Raw genomic sequence first — 25,089 nt, 5'->3', positions numbered from 1 at the left:
AAGAACATAATATAATAAGTGCTGTGAAGAAAAATAAGTCAAAGTGAGGGAATAGAGATGACAAAAAATGGGAAGGGGGAGGTTTTTTTTTAAGATGGTGAAAAGTAGCATTTAAGCAGAAATCCGAAGTGCCTAGCCAGCATCAGTGGTCTAGTTGACAGTCTCACCACCGCAGCCCAGGTTCCTTTCCTGGTCAGGGAACCGCACCATCCATCTGTCATTTGTCACACTGTGGCAGCTTACATGTTGCTGTGATGCTGAAAGCTCTGCCACTGGTATTTCAACTGCCAGCAGGTCACCCATTTCAGCAGAGCTTCCAGGCTAAGACAACCTAGGAAGAAGGACCTGGCTACCCACTTCTGAAAAAATTGGCCATGAAAACCCTGTGAACAGCAGTGGAGCATTGTCTGATACAGTGCTGGAAGGTGAGAGGATGGCGCAAAAGGAGCCGGCCGGGTTCCACTCTGCTGTGCACAGGGTTGTTACAAGTCAGAATCCACTCGATGGCACTAACAACAACTGAATTGCCTAAAGATTTCAGCGCTTGTACTTCTTCAATTTCTGGCATATGCCATAAAATGATAGAATTTGCCATCATTCAATCATTGTTTAGAGTTGTTAAAAACAATAAAACTCTTTCTTCTGATGAAGTCTGGTGCAGAAATCCAGCACATAAGAATGATGCAGCTCTGGTTGAAATGCGAGTGGAGGGTCCAGAACCTCCCTGTTCCTTCCTCCCTTGCTCTTTCCACCCTTTCTCTTCCTAGCACCTTGAAAGTCTTTTAGGGAACCCAGAACAGGTTGAAAACTACTTATCAGTTTGCAGATAAGTAAATTAAAGCTGAGACCTTAAATAACTGCCCATTGTCACTCAGCTAATTATTAGCTAAAGGTCTTTCCACATTATTATCCATTCAGAAAATCTTTGAGCATCCACTGTGTGCCAGTGCGGTGCTAGGAGAGTTCTGTGGATGTATCAGGGAGCAAAGACAAGTCCTTGACCTGAAGAAGTTTTTATTATAGTGCAAGGAGATGAACGAGAAAATAGGCAATTTATAGCATAGGGTGGAGTGTGGTAATAGCATCTATCTATATGGAAGCTCAGGGAAAGTTCTGCAAGAGCTCGTTTCTTAAAGAACGAATTGGAATTAGACCGGTTAAGAGGAGCTGCCAGTCATACACTTAAATGAGGATAACTCCAAAATGTGGTCCATTATCAGTACTAGGGTGCTTTCAGCTACAAATAAAAACCCCAATACATAATAATAAGACCCAAGGTAGTTTGTCTCCAGGGTTGGTTAATTCGATATTCCTTTGTGATATTATCAGGAACAAGGATTTTTCTCATCTTTCCCCACTTCCATTCTTTTGGTCACAGAATGGCTGCTAGAGTTCCAGGGATAAGATCCAGACATAGTGTCCAGCAGAGACTCTCTTCTTTCCTCTTTTTAAGAGCCAAAGGGGGTCGGCCCCGTGGCTTAGCGGTTAAGTGCACGTGCTCCGCTGCTGGCGGCCCAGGTTCAGATTCCGAGCGCGCACCGACACACCGCTTCTCCGGCCATGCTGAGGCCGCGTCCCACATACAGCAACTAGACGGATGTGCAGCTATGACATACAACTATCTACTGGGGCTTTGGGGGAAAAATAAATTAATTAATTAAAAAAAAAAAAAAGAGCCAAAGGAATCTTTCAGCATCTTTTCCTGAAGCCCCTAGCGAACTTCCCCTTGTCCCCTATTGACCAAAACTGGTTCACATGCCCACTCAAACCAGTTGCCTGCTGGAGAATGAAATTTCTAAGATTTACTCAAACTAATTGATATTCACCCTTATGTTTCCTCCTGATTATTCATTGCAAGATAATTTTTTTTAAATAGAGGCTTTTTGCTGAATATAGAAAATATTTCCATACAGTTATTACATGTTCATCACATATAGATTAATTGCATGTATTATATTTGAATTTTTTAAGCATATTAAGGATTAAAGAAATCCCAAGTCATGGTGAGCCCAAAGTGTTGAGATAAATATTTCGCAATTTTTCTAATTTGCTTTTAAGGTTGTCTGCTTGTCATAACACTTATCATTTCAATTTCTTCATAACCTTCCAATTACCACTAGTGTCAGAAAGCTTGTTAATCCTTGAAACAGAAAGCCTGAAACCCAATTTTTATTTATTTGCTGCAAAAGGAATGCCCATTTCTCTAGGATTTATTTCCTTTTATATATATATACACACCACACACATACACACACACATATGTATGTATATGTACAAATGCCATTTTATTATAGTGAATGCAAAGTGAGTGGAGTTTTTCAGGCAGTGGTTCTGTGAGATGCTCATAGGGAACAATTTGTATTAATATCTCTTTTACTTGGTATGAATTCAGATTTCACGAAGTCCTCTCTGCTGGAATAACTTGTTATAATTTGAATCTAGACTCCAAAGCTAACTTATTACAGTGTTTTTCCAGGTACTGAGTTTATTAGAATAAGAGAGGCATAATTATGTCTTATAAAGTAAGAAACTGTTGACCATGGTAATTCTAATTTTTTTTTTTTTTGGTGAGGAAGCTTAGCCCTTAGCTAACATCTGTTGCCAATCCCCCTCTTTTTGCTGAGGAAGATTGGCCCTGGGCTAATATCCATGCCCATCTTCCTCTACTTTATATGGGTTGCTGCCACAGCGTAGCTTGATAAGCGGTGCGTACGTCTGTGCCCGGGATCCGAACCCACGAACCCTGGCCACCGAAGTGGGGCGCATGAACTTAAACCACTATGCCACCAGGCTGGCCCCTATACTAGTTTTACTGTGAATCTGAAACTTTGGCATTGCAGGGGATTCAGAGCAAATATTTTCCTTACACTTCCTGAAATTCTAGTGACTTTTTCTTCTTCTGGTTTTGAACCTGGGAGATGTAAGCAGGAATTTTTCTGTTATTCTCACTTCTCTCCAGTAGAATAGATAGTCAACATCTGCTTAGTTATCACTTGGTCTGCAGAGTTATATCAGACATTTTCTTGCTTTCAGTTAATGTGCTTTTATTGTCAAAGTCCTTTAGTTCAGTGCTTCTGAAAGTTTAACATGCATATGAAATACCTGGGGATCTTGTTAACATACAGATTCTGAGATTCTGCATTTCTAACAAGCACCCAAGTGATGCAACTACACTTTGAGGAGCAAAGTTGTAATTATTCTGTACAACTCCGTGAAGTCAGACAAGAACACTGAAACTTGAAGTCTGTTACTTACATCAGGTAAGTAACAGACTTTTAGAAGAGGAATTTGATTTCCAGACACTAATCAATTAGACTAGAATTTACTTTTTTGCTACTTCTTCTTTCTCCCTCCTTTTTCCCCGCTGACTTCCTTACTAACCCCATTCTAATAACTTTATTCAAAGAATTACAAAAGAGTTGGGAATTTTGTATTTTCTAGGGCTAATTTTTTGGCTTTGAGTGACAACTGTTTTGGTATATATTTCAGTTTGTATATTGTTTGTGATATTAACTTTAGTGTAGGTTTCCAGTAATATTTATTGCCATTTGTAAAATAACTGGATTAATTAAATAATGTTTATGTCATCTTTAAGAAGATAACTTTACCTTCCATAAGCCTTACTCATGTTTTCTGGGTTTTTTTGGAACACTGTAAATTGACATTAATTTGCAGTGATCGTGTTTGGAAAACGGAAAAGAGGAATATGATATCTTAATGTCATTCTTTGGGACTCTGAGCAGTTTTAATAGAGAGTAAACCTACAAGGGAGGAGACTAGAAATGACCTCAGTGTTTATCATTGCTCCCTGGATTTGTGGTACATCCATACCATGAACAACATGAGGGGAACTAGCTTAGTAAAGGCCAGGTCCTTAATAACATTAACTAAATGATGTTAAGTCACTGAATGAACCTGCCCTGGATCTTCCTTTGTGTAAGTTACATCATTTTCTGAATATTGACATATGATTCTTGACAGAAGTTATATTCAGTCAAAAGCAAGAAATCACTGCTAATTTTTTTTAAAAGTTAATACCTAGATTCACACAGAAAACGATATAAGCTGTGTATAAGGACCTAATATAATTATATGTAGCCATTTAAAAGATTTTAAATATGCTTTGACATTGCAAAGTAGAATAAGCAGATTTGGGAGAGTTCTAATATTTAACAAAGATATCATAAATGTAGTATAACTTGGCTTCAGTGCTAGATTGAGTCATCTTTAAAGGATTTTTAGAAAATATAATCAGAATTTGAGTAGCTGGGGGTAGTTGAATGGCTAGATGGACATGAAGTATAGAAAAGAATAAAAATTTTTATTAAAGTATATTAGAGAAAACTATTTCAGGGGTTTCTTTTAAGTTGCAAGAATTTAGTTTTATGCAGAATATCAAATAGCACCATTGGGATTGTTCTCTTTCCCATTGTAAGGTAAGTATTGTTTTGTAAAACCTGTCTCAGTTTGGATATGTGTTTGAAAATAATATGTCTATGAGTCATATGTTTGAATCAAGTATAAAGTATGGGTGATGGTCAAAAAAAGTTTGAAAGCTATTATATTAAGACACAATAAAATGGAGAATTTATTTCTAATATGGAGAGCTTCCAGTTAAGATGGTAGACTAAGCCAATACAGGAAGCTCCCTTCTTGTTCCTAATATATAGAAACACCAGAGAAAATAACCAGAAAAGGATGGTATTGATGATGGTGTGGTATTTTTAGAACACACAGCAAGACTTGAAAACAAGAAAAGGGATTCTCTAGGTGCCAAAAACAAAGAGGAAACTCAGTGACAGTAGACAGTGAAATCAACAGTGTATAGCCCTCAGGGAAAATTAAGCTTATATATGGCTTTGAGGCCTTAGTATCTGTTTAGGAATAAGAGTCAAGGCATGGGCCCCCAGGCTGCAGGTGCTGGAACAAGACTCACTCATAAAGCCTAGAAAAAGCTATCCTTTCCACGATCAGATACTAGAAAATGCCCTCCACTCTTATCCCGGACAAGGGAGGAAACTGTTGCTGTCAGGAAATTAGAGACGAGGACTGCACTGTAAGAGGTAGGGGGCCTTAATTTTCTTTACTAATAACCTAGTGCAGAAACACTAGCCTTAAAATGATCCAGAGCCTACCTCCATAGATCTTTCCCTAGAAGAAACAACCACAAAATAGATACATAACAACCCAGGGGATGATAAACTCCCTTGGAACATAACTGCTGCTGCCAAAGGACCACACACCCAAAAACAACACAGCACATACACAGGAACCAGCTGTTGTGAGAGGTCATTAATGAGCAGATGACAAATGGTGGGGGGCAGAGTTATACCTAAGAAACCAGAAGTAGTTAGAACAATCTGAAAGGAACTTTTAAATTAATCTGATTAAAATATTGAAAGGGACTAAGAATTCATTTAACAGGAGTAAAATATTACCAAAAAAGAGCAGTAGATTTGAAAGAGAAACAAAAAGAATTTTTAGAAATAAAATTAGTATCTGGGAAAAGAAATACAAACAATGTAAACTAACCCTAGGAAAATCAAATTATGGAATCTGGAATTTCAGGACCGGCTGGATGGTCAGATTATAAGACGAAAGGTAAATTTGAGACATGATCTTTTGGAAATCTAATACTAATTTGATATTAAAGGTCTCATTCTACCAAAGAATCTAACAGATCACAACCTGCCAGTGTATCTCGAAGCATCTCCCTTTTAGTCTTAAAACGGATTGTGGCTGCTTTGTCCCCTTTCTGTGGAATCATTACCAGGGAGAAAAATACAACTAATGGCAGTTCCTCTTTCCATTTGTCACTTGTGAGACTTTGGGGAAATCAATGTGGCTCTGGCTCCTTATTGAGAGAAGGATGGATCTCCTTGCCATGTTCTGTTCATATAAGTTTGCAAAATGAGCCATGAAAGTCTTTACAATTTAACTCTTTGGGAGTGTGTTGTCTTTACTGTTTCTTCTCTCTTCATATAATTTGATATTCTACAACAATGACAGTATCATCACCATCATTATCGTTATTATTTTGGTCACTAACAATTGGATAGGATAGTTTTCTTTAGACATTTGCTGACATTTGTATATGGAGATTATTATTCAGTCACTTTGACAAAATGTACTTAAAATTGTTTTTCTAGTAGTGGTACTGAGCTCAACTTTGATTTTCCATATCCCTCATGTGCCGGTAGCACTCATTTTTGAGATGACTGGCTGTAGTTTGGGGTATGGTTTGTAGCAATAGAATAGACATTTTTCTGCAAAAGGTAACTGGTCCCAATGGGGTTCAAACTTGTGATCTTGGCCTCATTATCACACTTTTGTAACCATCAGACCTAATAAATGTATTATATGTATTTCAGTCTTTAATCTTGAAATCGAGTCACATTTTTTAATTACCCAAGGCTTTTTTCAAATATGTAATTAAAAATCACTTTGGAACAATTCTCACTTTTGTTTGATAGTAAAAGTAACAAAAGTAAAGCAGACAGCCAAAGAACCTAACTCACTTTTCATCTTCCCTGTGTTTTCTATGACAGTGAAAGTCACAAAAGTGAAGCTTGCAGGCAAAGAGCCTAACTCACTTTACGGAGAGTGCGACGGTACCTTTTTCTTTTACTGAGGCTGTAGCAGGTCTGATGTCAGTCACTTTAGAGACCTTTAGACCTCAGTGCTCATTTATTGCTAAAATGTACCAGCTCTGCTTCTGCATTATGAAGATCATCTGTCAACACTTTGAGATATTCTCCTTTGTTATTAAGCTTGTGATGCTCTACACTGTCAGGTTTTTTGCCAATTATAGTTAAGGTACAATGGTGTATTCACCAGATCAAAGTCTCACATTGGCGGTAGAGGAATGATTTGTAAGTCTTTATTCATCTGAATTGTACAATAGAACACCTGAGGAATGCAAATAATCCCTCTGAGGACTCTGCAGGAAAGACTGTTAAAATGACAGGGTAGAACTATTGTTATTCTGAATTGATGTTTTAGCCAAAGTAATTATTTCTTATCTTGTTGTTTCATAACAGTTCTAGTTTTATTAGTTATGTTGACCATATTTATGAAGCAAAATGTGTTTGATATTTTTATATTATCCTTTTACATGGGCTTGTTTTATTTCACTTTCATTGAATCTGTATTTGGTATGTGATCTTTTTTTTGATTACATATTTGATTCTGACTTGTATAATAAAGGTATGTTACTAAACCATTGATGATAACATTTAATATACACTTTTGTTTGAATAGGGTAAGTCCATGAAATAACTTAGAATCTCATAATGTTGTTATAGGCAGAAGTATCAATTTAAATTTTCCCTTTTTTCCTTAACCTGTCCTTCATAATTTTGCCTGAGAAAATATCTCGTTTGGATTTCCTATTTTAAAGAACACATACTTTATTCCAAAATAAATCTTAGAGATTGGTCTGTTTTTTTAGGATGTGACCAAAAGGAAAAAAATATGAAGATGAAAAACCACTGGTAACATATTAAATAAGTAAATTATAGGTTAGCCTTGTATATAACAAAGATGTATAAACTATTATGTGACTGTTTCATTCCTTTATCCCATCCTAAATCCTACTTAGGAGGCCATATTCTTAATTTTCTAATAACTTTGATCCCCTGCCGTTTTCTGTGATACGTAAGTGTTGATGAACTTTCGGTTTAGCTCTTGTGTTTGTTTTCCCCTAAAGTGGCATTTACATTGATTACTTAAAGGATTCCTGCCACAGTTTTTTACCATAATAGCTATTAAAACCTTGGTTTAAATATGGGAGACTAGTGGAACTGTGTAAGACGGTGGTATACATAAAACTCTTTAATATAAATTTCTATGAAATCTATAATCGATTCTATACTAAACTCTATTCTAGAATGATAGACATATATGCTATGATTATCTGAAAATGAAAATTAATAATAGTAACTACTGTTAATATTGTTTACTATATGCCAGGCGTTACTTTTCTAGGTTCTTTACAATATAATATGTACTATTATTATCTCCATTTTTATAGATGAGGAAACTGAGGCTTAGAAAGGTTCAGTAACCTGCCCAGGAATAAAAAGCTAGCAAAGTGGTAGGATCAGAACCCGGTTAATATATTCACTACACTTATTTCATTTATGTTCTAACTACTACTTTGCCAAAATACTTCATGCTGTGGAAGAAAGAAAAAAATCACTCAATAACATCTTTTCAGATAACACTTGGTATCAATTTCCTAACTGATTTGGCTTTCCAAACCCTTTTTGATTAAAGGAATTTATTTTCTCTATAGTTCTACTATTCATGATCCTACAAAAGTGAGGTTCGTAAGAATGGTGTGTACACAGTCAACTAGGTTTGTAAATCTGTATTTCTGGATGTGTTTGTTTTGATTAGCAAAAATCTCCCTCAAAACCAGTGACAACTATAACCTCTTGTTAGTCCTAGAAGAAACTGAACCAGGCATATGGATATCTGGGTGAACAAATTATTTATTTGTCAAAGCCTCTTCAAAATTAGCTGGCATTTGTAGGTCTGATTCCTATACAAATAGAACTTTATGTTTTTGCTTTTTAAAAATTTACTTTGTAAAGTAAGGAAAATAATAAATCATAAAATCGAGGTTTTCAAGGGCACAGGTGTTAATGCTGAACAAATTTCGTGTAACTTAAAAAAGTTTTAAAATATTTGTGTAGTAGTTTCTATAGATAATGTGCTAAAGTAAAACTAGGTTACAGTAAAATATTATGGCGTAAACCTGAAGCAGTTGCTGCCTGTTAATGCCTTGACCTTGGAAAGCTATACACAAAAAGATGGCATCATAAAACCGTGCAATTCTTATGAATATGTATGTGCTACTTGATAATAATGAATGTGGTACAGTCATGCATGCACTACAAGATAATGTTGTGCCCTTTTTTGTCTACAGGTTGATAAAAATTAAAGAGTGGGTGGACAAGTATGACCCAGGTGCCTTGGTCATTCCTTTTAGTGGGGCCTTGGAACTCAAGTTGCAAGAATTGAGTGCTGAGGAGAGACAGAAGTATCTGGAAGCGAACATGACACAAAGGTTAATTAGCATTCATTTTCCCTACACTTTATTATCAACTATTTCCTTGCAGTAATTTAATTGCTTGCGCTGATAGAATAATAAATGACAGAGTAATTACCATTATAAAGAGGGAATCTTCTCCTTTCTTTACCATGAGACAGAGTGAAAAGATTTATTTTAAATTAAGTTTTTAACTGTCATCTGTCATCTCCGTACAGTGTTTTAATTATAACATAGGTATTAGTTATGTATATTTTTGAGAAGGAATGATCGCCAAAACTTTCGTCCTGTTCAGTGGGGGAGGGGAAAAGATGAATCAGTTGCCTTAGTTTTTTGTGAGTAACAGTAATATATTGTTTAAACATTGGATTTCCATGAAATAATTTTGCTTTCATGACCCACGTCCTGGAAATAATTAATATTGGAGGGAAATAGTCATAGAATGGGTAGATCAAATTTTTCTTTTTTTTATGGTAAATAATTCAAAATGATATATTCAGACTAATACAATTAAAACCAATTTTAGAAGGGATTTTTTAGAAATAGTTACATGCTTTTTGACCTCTTCAAGTGTTTTATGAAAGATGAATGGTCATTTACTAATATCTTTAGCATTTTCTGCTTGAAATGAATAATTTTAGCTCTATACCAATCTCTGGCACAATCAACTTATATGTTGAGTGAATTTGTTTCATTTTATTTCAGTGCTTTGCCAAAGATCATTAAGGCTGGGTTTGCAGCGCTCCAACTAGAATACTTTTTCACTGCAGGCCCAGATGAAGTGCGTGCATGGACCATCAGGGTAAGATTCATACTTATTCATCAGCTATATCCAGTTCCACACTATTGAATTCAGATTGATATCACTGACTTTGAAGTTTGTCATGGTGGTGGTTAGCTAGTCATTACAGATGAGGTTTTTGTCCAGGATAACTTTAATTATTTGTGAGCTGCTGAACAGTGAAAGTGGAGCGGCATTGATTGAGGCAGGTAACAATTGATTCTGCCTATTACATAGTCTGAATTTCTTCATCCTGTAGAATCTGTCTACCCTCCTCCTGTGGTCAGAGATAAGACGCACCAGTATTGTGCTTGCTTAATCTGTGTGACTGGGTTTGTCTGCAGTGAAATTGATGTTGCTTTTCATTTTGTATTCGCTAAGTTTGTTTGGGTTGCGGGTGGTTCTTTCCTCCTTTGCTTTGCTCGGATTACATTTTCAGCAATAAAAGCAATATGACATCATTATGCTCTTCATAGATACACAGTTGGGCTCAAAGAGCTAAACTCAGTGTGTAATAATTCATGCCTTTTTTAATTTGAATTCATAGAAGTAGTGTTTATTTTTGCAATGTTATATATTCAATCTTTCTCTTTTTAAAATGTGATATGTATTTTAAATATTGGTGTATACTGATTACGACCAGAAAGAATGACTAATTTATTCCCAGAGGACAATAGAAACTGAACTGTAATGGCTTGCTTTTAAATGTAAATATATTGTAATATGGTAGTTACTATTGAAAAATATTTTGAAATATATGTAGTCCCAAATAGTGTTACAGAATATAAAAATGTCAGAACTTTTAGAAATACTCAGTGTCTTAGTCATTCTTTTATTATGCTTTTTTTAATATACATTACACGAGAAATTTTAGTGCTGCTTTGATTTTTGTTTTTACTGACTACTGTAGTTTATTGTTACATTTATTTTGATTTAATATGGATAGGAACGTGGAGGCAGTTCAACATGATGTTAAATGCATCGTGTGAATGTGAGATTCACTGTTCTTTTTATCTCCTCTCTCCTTTGTAAAAAAATGATTGACTTCTAACCAAGGTCCTTTTATATAGACTTAAGAAATAATGTCAAAGCAAATCCGAATTGGTAAACAAATTGCCAAGGTTTATTTTTACTATATATTTTAAAGCCTTTAAACTTCCAAACTTAAGTATGTGCAGCAGGAAAGATAACGTGTTCTGGGCTTGTAAATGTGAAAGCTGGTTTATCTTAAGACTGATTGTAAGTATCCATGATTTAATGTGCTAAGATATTTAGTCAGGTAAGCATCAGTGAGTAGCCATATTAACGCAATACATCTTTTATTGTAAAAACTGTGCTTTATAGTGTCAGACTCCTTATCACTTTAACATGCTTTATTAAGCAGCCTTTAGGTCACCATTATTTCTCAAATTTCTTTCTATGGTTGTGTGTGCCTGGAATATATGTCCTTGTAATTTAACATATGGGGTAATTATAAGACATTTCTCTTCCTGTATCAACTTGAATTTTCCTTCGTGATGGTTAGAGGCACAGTATATTATATAAAATCTTCAGAAATTTTATGAGAATTTCAAAATTATTTGCTGAACATAGATTATATGATTTGTTGGAAATATCTTTAAAATGTCTCTTTATATATTGATTTTTATATGTTCTTTAGATGAGCTGAAATTTTCAAGGCTTTTTATCTTTTTAAAACCTTTGATAATTCAGCTTGAAAGTTACTTTAAAATCCTTATTTTTTTCCCACTTGTGAAGAACAAAAAATCGAAATGAAACCTACACCAAAACCAGACCACTGCATCTAAATCAATAAAACTGTGGATGACTTTAGGAAAAGCATAGCTGCGCTTCTCTAATATCTACTGATGTGTCTGTGCTCAGTCTGCCGCACAGATAGTGCCCAGTGTTGAAAATGTACTAATTGTGTATCTGACATCTTAACTATGCTAAACTAAGTTTAAGTTGAGTCCAACTGCAGATCAGAGAAAAGAAATTCTGCACTTACAATCATCTTAAACGCAATTAGTTTTCCCTGGTCTTTCTCTTCAAAGAAAGGGACGAAGGCTCCTCAAGCTGCAGGAAAGATCCACACAGATTTTGAAAAAGGATTCATTATGGCTGAAGTAATGAAATACGAAGATTTTAAAGAGGAAGGTTCTGAGAATGCGGTCAAGGTAAGGAATTATTTTCTAGTTTTATATTTTATAATTTTTACTAATATGAAGATACTCATGGGTAAAATGAATAACTTTTAAATTGTATATCTGGATTTAGTGTTACTATCAACTAATTGAAGAGCTGTAGATGTTTACATGCTTTTAGATAATTTTAAAAATGGGTGAATTGTCAGTAACTTTGTGATATTTTTCTAAAAATGAAAATAAAAATAAATTAATTTTAAGTGATTATAAATCATTTCAATGACTTTGTTCACTGATGGCCAATGAAAAATTATACTTTTACATTTGAATAGCTGAAATAGAGTAGCATGTAGATGCGTATGATTAATTCAAGGAAAGGGACAGAAATTTAGTTAAATAAAACTTGTTCTTGCTGAACCTTCATCAATGTACTTTTTTTTTTTTTTGTAAGGTATTTGGGAATTTGATTTGCTTTCTCAACACTAGAGGGCAGGTCCAAAATTGTGCTTTATTTTAGCTAATGAGTATAATTTGATTTGCAGCCACTAATGGTGAAGCAATGTTGTACATGAGTAATAAGTGACTTTTTTTTAAATGTAAATTGTATTGCAAGCTTAATTTTGTTTGGCTTTATTAGGTTTTACTTGGTGAAATCTAGTAGGTATGTCGTCTCTAATCAATAGATATAGGTCAAGTGATTAAACTGACATTGTAGGAAGGCTTCTTTATCTTTAATTTAGTTTAGTATTTGAAGACTACCATAGAAAATGTTAAAGAATTTAAACAGGTCTCTCTTGTGTTTACTGTTTTATAATTTTAAAGGAATGCAAAAAAGTTTATTTCAAGTTTAGTTTATTCTCATTAGTATCATTGGAAAGATCGTACTGAACAGCAGGACTTTAATAGAACAGTTGGAACCCCAGGAAGAGGAGGGAAAAAATCTTGGTATAATTGGTTGATTGTTGAATGAGAGTCATTTTGGTTTTTAAAAAGGAGTTAGAGAAGTTACAGTTTACAACTAAACAAAGTCATTAACTTTTCAGTGGTGTCATCTGTATCGATAAATAGTTTGCAAATACTGAGATTGAGTTTTGTCAGGAATACTAATTAGCATTGAAAACTCTGATTATTTTCAACATGCTACATCATGTTGGCAAATGTATTTTTCATAGGTAAAGAGGATTAAGGATATTTTTCTATTACCAGAATTCAGAAATCAGATGCTGCTTCTTTATACTCTCATGTGATAAGCCTGTTTTACCAATCCTTAATAGATGTCTATGTAGTCATAAACTTAAAAGATATATAAATTGTGAATACTTCCTTTAAGAATGCAGAGAAACTTTATAATATACAATAAAATAATATTTCCTGCTTGTATAAATACATAACACTAACTGAGAGCTTTTATACTGTAAATTGGAAAAGATTGACGTCTGGCTTTTCAGCTTAGAATACCATTAAGTATTTTATGTGGTTTTTAATCTCCAAAACTAACATTTCAAAATTTGCACTCCAAGTAAAATAAAGCATTTATGAATTGCTTTGTGCTCTCTTATTCAACAAATATTTACTTGCATATTATCAAGTAGGTTTGGTGTTTGAGAGCAGGATTGTGTTGTACATGTGTGTGTACGTATATGTATTTCTAACGCCAGCGCAGCATAACTAATTTAATGCCAGTGCTGTGAACTATATACTGAATAGCTCTGTGTGGGCTTTGTAGTCTACAGGGATATCACATTATTAGCAATCATATCTGCTTAGGCAAAGCTGGCTTCTACAGATGGCTGCTTTCAAGTGCAAATGAACTGGTTAGACGTGTCTTGTTTAATACATACTCAAGATTCACAAATGGGTATTGATTTTTTTTTCAACCAGTGTTTCTGATAGCAGTGGAAATGGATTAAATGGTCTCTAGAGAATTTAAAGGAACACTGTCACCTTTAATTAGTAGTAAACTTGAGTAATAACAAAGTATATAAACTTACATTAATATGTCATGTCAATATGTATTTGATTTAAATTATCTATATAGTTTTATAACGGTGGGCTTTAGATTCTCAAAATGAGTAGCATATATGGCCTTCGGTACATCACATGTCTTTACAAAAATCATGTGAGTGTGTGTGTATGTATGCCTTTTAGAATGTTAACGTATGTTGGCTTTTTAAAAATTAGCTTCATTTTAATAGCACATATTATTAGTAGGTGATTTTTTTATATGTAGTCTAGATCATTGAAAATATGCTTACTAGGGCTCTGTGATCTGGTTTGTTGATTTCAACCTCACATGTATGATCTTTGCTAGTGTTGTTTCTGATTAGTAAAATTGCAATTGACTTTGAACATTCTTATCAATATCTTCAAAGGGAACTACTGATGTTGTTGGACAAAGATTTCATGTTCTCTATAAATTCTAATAGAAGGAAAATACTTTTGAGAATTTTTTCCAAAAGATCCTTGAGTCCTCATTGTTGAGTGGTCGATGGTGGGGTCACGTGGGACTGTGTCAGTTGTGTGCAATGTTAAGTGTAGATGCTGAAGAGCCTGTTGTGCTTAGGGTGCAGTGTGTGTGCTGTGCCACGGGGTGAACCTTGGTCTCCGGATCTGCCACTTGTTTGTGTTAGAATTGCTGGCAGATTGCACGTCTGGATCTGCATACCACCAGGTGGAATCAGTTGCTTTGTCAACTAATTTACAAGTGATAAAAATACATGTCTTTGCAGTTCCAACCTGTTAGAGTCTGCTTGTAACTAGGGCCATTAGTCAGTAAACTTCTTCATGATGAATTCTATTACACACCACTGTGTATGGTCATTGTCCAGACTAAATAAAAAACTACAAAGAAATCATGTAAAATCTATACGTTACAGTTGATAATAGTTTTCCTTGTAGCAAACTGTCTTTTTGGCATCACCACTATCACCAAAGAATTTCTTTAAGCAAATAAAGCAGCTTTAAACTAGTTATATAGTCTTCTTTTCCTGCCTGGTTTGATCTGTTTTGTTACAGTGACTTGCCGGATGTTTGCAGACACATCAGAAATGTACCATAAACAGCATGTAATGAAACTTAATGATATTGGTATAATTACATTTATGTACCAACAATTTAGTGGAGAATACATTATGATTATGTATGTATGGAAAATCTAGTTCTGCCCAAATCAGAAATACTTTGCTTCTCTCCAAGTCTAGTTTTGAACTAATACACCTTTCTCTCTATATATTTTTTAATATGACCCAAGAAGTATAATACTTTCTGCATCTGCTCCTGCCATTTACCTTTTGTATTTAGTTGTAAAATAACCCATTTCCTCTATATTTCCTATTTACAGGCTGCTGGAAAGTACAGACAACAAGGCAGAAATTATATTGTTGAAGATGGAGATATTATCTTCTTCAAATTTAATACACCTCAGCAACCGAAGAAGAAATAAATTTTAGTTTTTGCTCAGATAAATGTACACCTTCCAAAAGGCATATGATTTTTTTTTAATTAAAATTTCTGAAAACTGAAGGGACAAATAAAGTTGGGGGGATGGGAATCTTCTACAAACAGAATTATTTTTATTTGTTTTAAAATTAAAATACTGTGTACTTCCAGTGAAATGCAAGTTTAGTAAATGTGAACAGCTTTGCTTTTCACGTTATTAAGACCCTATTCCAAATTGTAGAAGCTTTTCAGGAACCATATTACTCTCATGATACTTCATTAATCTCCATCATGTATGCCAAGCCTGACACATTTGACAGTGAGGACAATGTGGCTTGCTCCTTTTTTGAATCTACAGATAATGCATGTTTTACAGTACTCCAGATGTCTACACTCAATAAAACATTTGACAAAACCAGCCTTGGTGTGTTTGGGGATGTCTGTATTGACTGACTGTGGTGTGCTGAATGCGATACGGCACCTGGTGGTTGCTGATTACAGAATTTTAAGGCGTGTGTCTGACACAGTAACTGGCAGTGTGGGGCAGCTGCAATTGTATCTTAAAAGTGAGTCTTTCATGGGAATCAGAAGAATAGTATACCAGGGATTTGTCTCAAAGTGAATTAATTTGTAGATGGACATTTATTGAAAGGTGATGGCAGTGATGTTACAAAGGATATAACATAGGTGACTGTAACCAAAAAGAAAATAATGCTGGAAAAAAATTCTGCTTCAAAAATTAAGAGATTTTGTTGTTGTTGTTGTTATTCTTCTGAGTGTTCATTTTTAATCTTTTTTGAAATTATGAAATTATTGTGGAAATTAACCCATTCATATCTTGTGGTTTATATATTTGTTTCAATTCACTGTGAGTGTAAAAGTTCAGTACTAGAAAGATTAGACCTTGAAAATTATAAAACTTTTTTCATACTTCCTATTAAAATATTTTAGACCAGTTGAAATTTTAGTATTTATACGTTAAGCACTTTCTAAAATTATAGCAGAAAATTCTGAAAGAAAATAATGACAAATTAGTTATTTGGAGACCATTTGCCACTTAGCCTTTTTTTTTTTTTTTTTTTTTTTTTGCTGCTGAGGAAGATTCGCCCTGAGCTAACATCAGTTGCCAATCTTCCTCTTTCTTTTTGAACATGAGCTGCCGCCACAGCATGGCCACTAACAGGTGAGTGGTGTAGGTCCATGCCCAGGAACCGAACCCAGGCCACTGTAGTAGAGCACACCAAACTTAACCCTTAGGCCATGAGGGCTGGCCCAGCCTTCTTCTTTTATGATGATAGTTCTGTTATCCCTGAGCCCTCCCTCTCTCTCCCATGTTAACTAACACTCCTGCAAGACCTCTCTTGTCCCCATCCATGGCCCTGTCATGCTCCTCTGGGATCATAAGACCATTCCAGTGGAATGCAGATTCACACCTAGGCCAGCTTTTGCCTCTGCTGTATTACTTTGTCACATTAAAGGTGAGGAAGTATTTTAAAAAACACATACCCTTCACATCGAAAGTTACTTAATGTAGCACAAAAGGCAAGAAAAGAAGTAATTTTAAAGGAGATTTGGCTATATATAGGAAAGAATGTTTAAATAGGATTCAGTTGAGTAATGAATATAACTTAGAAGCTCTTTAGTGAGTATGCTCTTTTTGAGAATCAGATAGTGATCTTCTTTTCCTAACATAAAAATTAGTAAACTGTAGCAGAGAAATAAAAATAAAACTAAGTGAAAAGTTTTTTTTAAAAAAGAACTAAATAAAACATAAATGAAACTCAAGTACAAGTACAGTTGGCCAAGTTTGCTGTGAAAATTCCTATTGTATTTCTGTACTGGAGGAATGCACAGATTAGTGGATTGTTAGGGATTTCAGCAGTATAAGAAGAAATCAAATCTGCTGTTGAGTCTTCTCCAAAGTAAATTGCATAGACTTCATAAAGAGGAAGTTTGAAATCTCGTTAAAAAGGCTTTTAGATTTTGTGATTTTACTTTCTCTAACTTCTAACGTGATAATTGCACACTGCAGAACAGAACCAGTAATAAGAGAAAGAAGTTAGTTTTGAGGTTACTGCATTCATTAGGGGCTGAAATTAAATGGTAAAAATGTTTAATTTGGTTAGAAGTTCTGCAGCATTCCATATACAAGTACAATATTGTGTTTTCTGCAAAAGTTGAGAATTCCAAGAACTTTTACATATAGATAACTGGGTATATTGCCTATGTCTTTATGTTTTTCCTCCTTTAATATTGGTGGTAATTAATGTATTTTTAGGATTATAACTGAATATTTTTTTCACCTATCTGTAGAACCATCTTAATTGAATTCATAGTTAAAAGAGATTTGATTTGTGCCCAAAGCTTAGAAAAAATTTGTGAGAACGTTTGGTTTTATCATATTATCTTCATAACTTGCACTTTGGGCATGGCTCAGATCAGAACCAAACCCCCAAAAAAGCACAAATACTTTCCATCGTTCACAGAGTTGTGAGTGAAGCTTCTGTTCACTTATAATTTGCTAGCTCCATTGGATAGTAAGTCTTCTTACTCGTGATTAATCAACTTTCCTGGATTAAAATCCAGATTGATTTTATCTCTAGTTGTCTTTATATTACATTCTCAAAGCTCCTTTGTAACAACTCTGTCCCCTCTTATTCTAAGAGACAGAGATAGAAATCCCTTCTTTTCCTGTCTCTTACATTTTTCTGAGTAGTCTACTTAAATACACTTAGTGCTTTTTTTAATTTTTCTGGAGACTTCAGAAATGTTGATTGTTTCTAGTGGCAAACTGCTTTAACTGGAAAAATTGATCTCATCTTATTTTAAGCTTGTAAAAATACACTATGGTGATAGAATAAAAGAGCTAGGTTTGTCTTTTGAGTGACTTTTTTGTCTCCTTTTAACAGATTTGTGTCACCATATGAAAACAGACAGTTCTTGAATCGCCTTCATGGTCTGTGAATATCCTGAACCACTTGTAGATCAGTATCTCAGTGAAAAGCCCAGTGTTGCAATTAGGAAATATAAAAAGAGGGGACTCGACCCCCCAGGCAGCACTTCACAGAGTCCTCAAACCACATATCTGATCTGGTCCTTGGCTTTGCAGGTCTAGGGACTTGATTTTTTCAGCTCCGCTGATGCTATGTATAACATTTTCCAGACTTCTAAGAGTCTAATTTATAAACTAGAATGCCAAGTTCCTTCATTCACAGTAAAAGATTTTCCTTATATGTAAGTAACAAATGGTGGTGAAGGCCCATTTGCAGGAGTCAGGAGGCCAGGGTTTGAATCCTGACTATACCACTTCCTAGTTGTATGACCTTGGTTGGGCAAGTCACTTAACTACTCTGAGCCTGTTTCCTTGGCTGTAAAATGGGGATAATAGGACTTCCTTCTTGGAGTTGTGAGGATTAAATGAATTTATACCTGTAAAATGCAGACACTGCTTAGTATTTAGTAAATGCTTGGTAAATGTTAGCAATTTTATATTTGGAGTGCTTTCTTCTAGGGTCCATATTTATACAAAAGAAAGTTGCTTGGTGAATGTAAAATGAGAAGAGAGAAATGTAAATGTTCTTTAGGAAGTCACTTCCAGGACTTGTAATGGATGTCCCCAGTTGGGGATACTTCGGTCTACTTGAGCAGTAAGTCAGTTTATTAGTCCTGCCTCTGTATGGTCACAGTGAAAAGATGGGCACAAATAATTATGATATTTCTTCTAAGGACGCATAAGAATGGGAGATAATGGGATTTGCCTATTTAGCATCACAGACTTCCAAATTCTAGGATGTGCAACAGGGTTGTTAATGAAACGTGAAAAGAACTCAGTCACATGAGTTGGGATTCTCAGATCCAGCTCTACTTTCATTCTGCATTTATGCTTCCCAAACCAGAGAATGGCTTATTTTGGTGCCATTCTAGGGGAGCATTTCTGTATCTGCTTTCTTATTATGGATGCTAGAGTTGCTGTCACACTTTGGCAAGCAGCTGAGGAGAGAAGAACTCTTCACAAGGTGCCTGTGTGTGTGGCCTGCATTTGAAGGCCCACAGAGCCCATCCAATAAGGTCAGTGCATTCTGTTTCTACAGGAGTGTGGGAAAGACAGGTAAGTAGTGATCTGTCCAGTTCTTTGACTCTCCTTCTTCTGGTCTTCATGCAAGTTGCCATTTTTTTTTCTGGTGAAATAAACCATCTTGGTTGCCTTAGAGTACAAGGAATAGATGACATCTTCATTTAATTACATTTCAATCACATTTTTCTAGTCTTCTTGATATAGTTTTATAAAACACTCGACTCTCCAGATCATAACTATAAACTATCTGTTTGAAGGAGGGTATTTGCAGATTCTATGTTGCTTTTACTCTGAGAAAATGACATTATATGAGGGTATGCTAGTTGTCCACCAGAATGCATGCTTTCTTCATAATTTAAGTGGAGTATAGCTGGGTACATGGCTTTCCCAGCCCCCTTGCAGCTACATGTAGGTCACATAACTAAGTTCTTGTCAGTGGAATGTGAATGAAGACTGATTCCAGATCGAGGCCTTAAAACGTTGGATGTGTGCTCCTCTCAGGAGCTATTTTCCTTCCAGAGAACTCATCATTAATGCATAGAAGGACAGCCCTGGGGGACAGTGGAGCAACAATATGGTGGGAACTTACATCTCGGAAGGACTCTGGGGAGCAGAGCACCCAGTAACCTGGTGTTTACCTTGGGACTCATACACGAAAGAGAAATAAACTTCAATTCTGTAGGCTACTGTATTTGAGCTACCATATTTTTGTCGTAGCAGCTTATCTTTTCACCCTAGCATATTTAGACATCTTCTGTACTTGTCTCTATTATACCTTATTTGGAGTTGATACCTTTTGTTCTGTATTATGAACACAGCTTTATAGGGTGGAAAGAGCTTCTAATCAGATCTGGATTCAGATACCACTTCCACCACTTAGATGCCACTTTGTGCAAGGTATTCTTCCTGCCTTAGATTCTTCATATTTATAATGAAAATCATCCTGATGTACAGATTAAATGGCCTAATATGAGAGGACTAAAGAGTTCCATATATATAAGAGCCACACAATAAATGTAAGTTCTTGTATAGTTCCCTTTAACATCACCTAAAAGTAAGCAGTATTAACAGGCCCAATCCTTATGTACTACACACAATAAAACTATGGAGCGTGTTTTTCTGTGGTTATTTAAGTACCTGTCCTACAGAAGAAATATTAATATTTTACTGTTGCTAAAGAATATTTTGAAATAGAAAATTGTTGGATTGAGTGATAAATGTTGACATTTTGCTAATAACATTCCAGGACTTCATGTAAATCATTGAATTTTCGAACTGCAATTGTCACTTCAGAGTATCTTGCTTAACTCACCTATTCTGTAAATCCGAAGTTATTGAGGAGCAGAAAGATTAAGTAATGCTAACCAGAATGACTAGTCATAAAGAATAAACTGTGTTGCAAAGATTAGTTTATAAATAGTTATTTGGAAGTTGGAATTAATTTTCTCACAGAAAATTGTTATTACATTTCCAGAGTAGCCACAAAATTCTATATAACACAATGTAACTGAAATACTGGTTGGGGTGGGGGTGGTCTTGGACAGCCAGGAAAAAAAGGACAGAAAGAGGGCCAGCCTGCTGGCATAGTGGTTAAGTTTGCGTGCTCTGCTTCGGCGGCCCAGGGTTCGCAGGTTCAGATCCCAGGCACGGACCGACGCACCACTTGTCAAGCCATGCTATGGCATTGTCCCGTATAAAATAGGGAAGATGGGCACGGATGTTAGCCCAGGGCCAATCTTCCTCAGCAAAAAGAGGATTGGCATCGGATGTTAGTTCAGGGCTAATCTTCCTCACCAAAAAAAAAAAAGAAAGGGTAAGGAGTCCAGACATCTCAACTTGGCACTTGAGGCCATTGGTGATCTGGCTACAGCCTACGTCTCTCTCATTATTCCTTTTCTTGTAAAGATATAAAGAAATTCATTTGCTTGACTAAAATTGCACAGCTCATTATTTCCTCTATCAAAATAATACATGATTGTCCGTAATTTCAAAACCAGTACAGTATAGCATTATTTGCATTGAATGACCCATATTGGCCTTAATGAATAGAAACAAGTTTGGAAGAGTGGAATGAAAATCCTGTCAGCCTGGATCGTATAAACTTGAAAGGTTTTGGCAATCCATGATTTTCCCATAATCCAGGCTAGGATTTCCATGAGCAGTTTCTGAAAATAAAGAAATAAATGATTAGGGATGAGTAGAGATGAGAAAAGACCCAACAGACCCTTGTGATTCCCTTATTTCTTCAGCCCACACTCTCTTCTCCAAATTATTATTACCATAAGAATCATAAAGGAGTACTCATCCAAAAGAAATGAGGAATGTGGAAATTCGAAGGAAAAAACAAAGCTTAAAAAGTATCCTACTCAATGAAAATGTGCTGTCCCTCAACCTGCTCAGGTGTAAGAAATGCTCTATATTTTTATCTGGGGAGCAGTTACTCAGATGTGTACATATGTAAAATTTCATCAGGCTGTACAATCAAGATTTGTGCACTTTATATAAGTTACACTTCAATTTAAAAAAGAAAAGGAAAAAATATATCCCTCAATTAAGTGGTTGGTTGGTACAGCCTTTATGCACAAAGCATTACTGGCAATGTTGAGTCTTCATAAGTGCTTATGTACTTTAAAATTTTAAAGATGTTGGTTAGAGATGATAATACATAAACTGCATACAAAAAATTTGTCAATGCTTAAGATGGCCACATTTCACAATTGAACAGGATGTATTATTTCAGAAACTATGATAAAAGACTGGTTCCCATAGATGAAAAGGTAAATTATTTTCTATGATCCAAAGAATTGAAACCCATATCAGCTGTAATAAGATTCAATTGTAATAGCAAAAACAATTGGAAGCAATTTAAATGTCCATCAATATAGGAAAATGGTGAAACAAATTATAACACGTCCATATAAAAGAATACTTTCAGCCATTAAAAAGAATAAAGCGCATCTATATGAGCTAGCATAGAAAAATTTCTGATTCATACTGCTGTATGAAAAAGTAAGTTCAGAACAATTTATATAGAATGATCGCAGAGGTAACCTCAGTTAACTGGTGTGTATCCTTCCAAATAATTATCATATTTACATATGTGTATACATCTATGTATATTTTTACATAAATGGAATTACAATTGTTACGCAATTTTTTTCACTTAACTGAATTAAAGATTTGAAAGCAATGTAAAAATGCATCTAGAATTACATCATATCGGAGAACTTTCATGTATTCAGGTAAGCCAAGACTTGAGTGAAAAGGATCCATCCATTAAAACAAGTAGGGTAGGAGCATCCCAGCAGAAGGAACAGCTAATGCAGAGGCTATGAGGCGGGAAAGAGCCTGGCATTTTGGAGGAACAGACAGGAGGCTAGGGTGGCTGAAGTGTGATGAATCAAAGGTTCTCAGTTACGCAGGGCCTTGTATGTGAAATACAGTGCTGGGATTGTATTCTAACTTAAATGGATAGCCATTCGAGGGTTTTAAACGAGAGGCATACAATCTGATTTATATTTTTAAAGATCACTTGGCATCTTGACCCCATCTGCCATCTCAGTTGTGAGAGCCACCTGTGAGGAAGAAAAAGATGTGCTGGCTGACATGCAGAGGAGAGATGGAGCAGAGATCCTGGGTGCAGGAAGGGGGCCTGTCAGAGGCCAGACAACTGCACCAGGCATGCATGACTGTCCAGGGCAGCACTGTCCAATAGAAATATAACGTGAGTCATGTATGTAATTTAAATTTTCCTAGCAGCCACATTAAAAAAAAATTCACCTTAATGTATTTTATTTAACCCAACATATCCAAATTTTAACATGTAATCAATCCTAAAAATTATTAATAAGACAGTTTAGATTTTTTTCTTTCATACTCAGTCTTCAAAATCTAGAGTGTGTTTTACACCTACAACACATCTCAATTCAAACTAGCCACATTTCCAGTGCTCGATAGCCACATGTGGCTTAGTGGCCAGTGGCCAGTGCAGGTCTAGGGCTTTACCTTTCCTCCTAAGGAATTTAGCCTGAACTCTCATCGCCTTCTGATTTCTACAGATCTCGTAAAAAACCCACTTCGCTCAGACTGGTTGTGTTTTCATTTAAGGCTGAACGTAAAAAGTGTATGATAATCCTCATTTCTGCTTTTTTCGTTGTAGTTGAAGAAAAAAGAATGAGGGGCTCACTAACTGTAGAGGAGGGCAAGGGGGAGACCAGTTATAGACCCATGAGATTGGCTCTTAACTTCAAAAGTAGAAATAGGGAGATGCAGCTTGATTTTATCTGCTTGCTGGAGGAAGAATTAACGGGACATGCTGATGAACTGGGTGAGAGGAGGGAGGAATCGAGAATGACTCCTAGATTTTTAGCCTAAGCAACTGGATGCATGATGGTGCCGTTTACTGAGATGGGAAAGACTTGGGGGAGGAGCAGGTATGGAATGTGTTTGGAGGTGGGAATCAAGAATCTATTTTGAATGTAGGTGACACAATCTGACTTCAGGAATTACTGTAAAGCTACAGTAATCAAGACAGCGTGGTATTGGTGAAAGAATAGACGAATAGATCAGTGGAACAGACCCAGAGAGCCCAGAAATAAACCCACATACATATAGTCAACTGATCAATGGGGAGCAAAGATAGTCTCTTCAACAAATAGTGCTGGAACAACTGGGCATCCACATGTAAAAAAATATGAATCTAGACACAGACCTTGCACTCTCACAAAAAGTAACTCAAAATGGATCACAGACCTAAATATAAAACACAAAACTATAAAACTCCTAGAAGATAACATAGGAGAAAATCTAGATGGCCTTAGGTATGGCAATGACTTTTTAGATACAACACCAAAGACACAATTTATAAAAGAAAGAATTGATAAGTTGGATTGCATTAAAATTAAAAACTTCTGCTCTGCAAGACGCTGTCAAAAGAATGAGAAGACAAGTCACAGACTGGGAGAAAATATTTGTAAAAAACATATCTGATAAAGAACTGTTACCCAAAATATAGAAGAAACTCTTAAAACTTAATCATAAAACAAATGATCTGATTTAAAATGTTTTAAATGTAAGTTCAAGATGCTCTTTAAACACCATTGGGTAGATATCAATTTGTGTGTCTGAAGCTCAGAAGGAAGTTCACAGCAACATAGGTATAAATTTGGAGTCATCACTGTATGGATGGTATTTAAAACCTGGGGACTGGAGTATATCACCTAGACTAGACAAAGACTAGACAAAGAGAATATAGAAGGAGAAAAGGAGAGAGTCCAAGAACGAGCCTGGTGCAGAGGTCAAGGAAAGGAATAGAGATCAATAAACAGACTGAAGGAGCAGTTAATGACGAAGGAACAAACCAAGACTCTATGGTCAGAGCAGCCAGGAGAAGGCCGAGTTTCAAATAGAAAGCAAATGCTGCTGAGCAGTTGAAAAAAAGATAAAGATGTGCTGGTTGACAAGTTCTGTTTCATTTGAAAGCAAGTTTGGATTACTCTTTTGAGAAGTTTGCCATATAGGGGAGAAGAGAAATGGGGTAGAGGCTGGAGGGAGATGTTCAGGCAAAAGGGTGGGTGGGTTGGTTGGTTGGTTGGTT

At 35.6% G+C, this 25,089-nt stretch overlaps 1 protein-coding gene across 1 annotated transcript in view; it reads left to right on the top strand.

Annotated features, from left to right (window-relative positions):
- OLA1 (Obg like ATPase 1) overlaps positions 1-15,836 on the top strand; it is a 174,396-nt gene extending 158,560 nt beyond the window's left edge. The window contains exons 8-11 of the mRNA XM_004426636.2: positions 8,933-9,073; positions 9,761-9,857; positions 11,891-12,013; positions 15,321-15,836. Of these exons, the coding sequence (XP_004426693.1) occupies positions 8,933-9,073; positions 9,761-9,857; positions 11,891-12,013; positions 15,321-15,422 (463 nt within the window). The 3' untranslated portion in view covers positions 15,423-15,836. The remainder of the gene's footprint in view (positions 1-8,932; positions 9,074-9,760; positions 9,858-11,890; positions 12,014-15,320) is intronic.
- Positions 15,837-25,089: the final 9,253 nt, after the last annotated feature.

Source organism: Ceratotherium simum, chromosome 9 (genome assembly GCF_057802395.1).
Source record: "Ceratotherium simum simum isolate JZ-2026a chromosome 9, ASM5780239v1, whole genome shotgun sequence".
Lineage (NCBI taxonomy): Eukaryota > Metazoa > Chordata > Mammalia > Perissodactyla > Rhinocerotidae > Ceratotherium > Ceratotherium simum.
The sequence above is the reverse complement of the archived record's forward strand: the minus strand, read 5'-3'. Positions and strand labels throughout refer to the sequence as shown.